Consider the following 555-nt stretch of genomic DNA (forward strand, 5'->3'; position numbering starts at 1 on the left):
ACGTCTTGTTCTACCCTACTGCCTAGTCCTGATCCTTGACCCTGTCCTCACATCTTTGTGAGTCTGGCTCAGACCATGAAGCTGCTGAAGCTGAGGAGGAACGTGGTGAAGCTGTCGCTCTACAGACACTTCACCAACACACTCATATTTGCAGTCATTGGTACAAATGTATCCAATTTACTGTTACAGTGTGTTTTTTTAGAAGTGAAAAAGCTCATGTGATTTTCTTTGTTTTTTCAGCTTCAGTCATCTTCATCATCTGGACCACAAAGGTTTTTCAGATGTCCAAATGTCTGTCGGTGAGTCCTGGTTATTAAAAAGAAAAAGGCACCAGTGAAGAAGATGGTAGTGAGAGCTGCTGTGATGTGACTGTGTGTGTGTAGGACTGGAGGGAGCTCTGGATTGATGATGCCTTCTGGCGTTTCCTGTTCTCCATGGTCTTGTTGGTCATCATGTTCCTGTGGCGGCCATCAGCTAATAACCAGAGGTGGGTGGAGGTGACAGATGGATGAATGAGTTGATGGGTGGAGAAGTGGAGGAGCAGGGGGGGGGGGG

General features: G+C 47.0%; 1 protein-coding gene across 2 annotated transcripts in view; it reads left to right on the forward strand.

The window, feature by feature from the left end:
- The window catches only part of LOC103378350 (transmembrane protein 87A), a 10,793-nt gene that overhangs the window by 7,622 nt on the left and 2,616 nt on the right, over positions 1-555 (forward strand). For both annotated transcript variants that reach the window (XM_025055082.1, XM_008309537.3), the window contains exons 14-16: positions 52-160; positions 241-299; positions 384-487. In XM_025055082.1, coding sequence (XP_024910850.1) covers positions 52-160; positions 241-299; positions 384-487 — 272 coding nt within the window. The remainder of the gene's footprint in view (positions 1-51; positions 161-240; positions 300-383; positions 488-555) is intronic.

The sequence above is a fragment of the Cynoglossus semilaevis genome, chromosome 4 (assembly GCF_000523025.1).
Source record: "Cynoglossus semilaevis isolate Cse_v1.0 chromosome 4, Cse_v1.0, whole genome shotgun sequence".
In the NCBI taxonomy this organism is placed as follows: Eukaryota; Metazoa; Chordata; class Actinopteri; order Pleuronectiformes; family Cynoglossidae; genus Cynoglossus; species Cynoglossus semilaevis.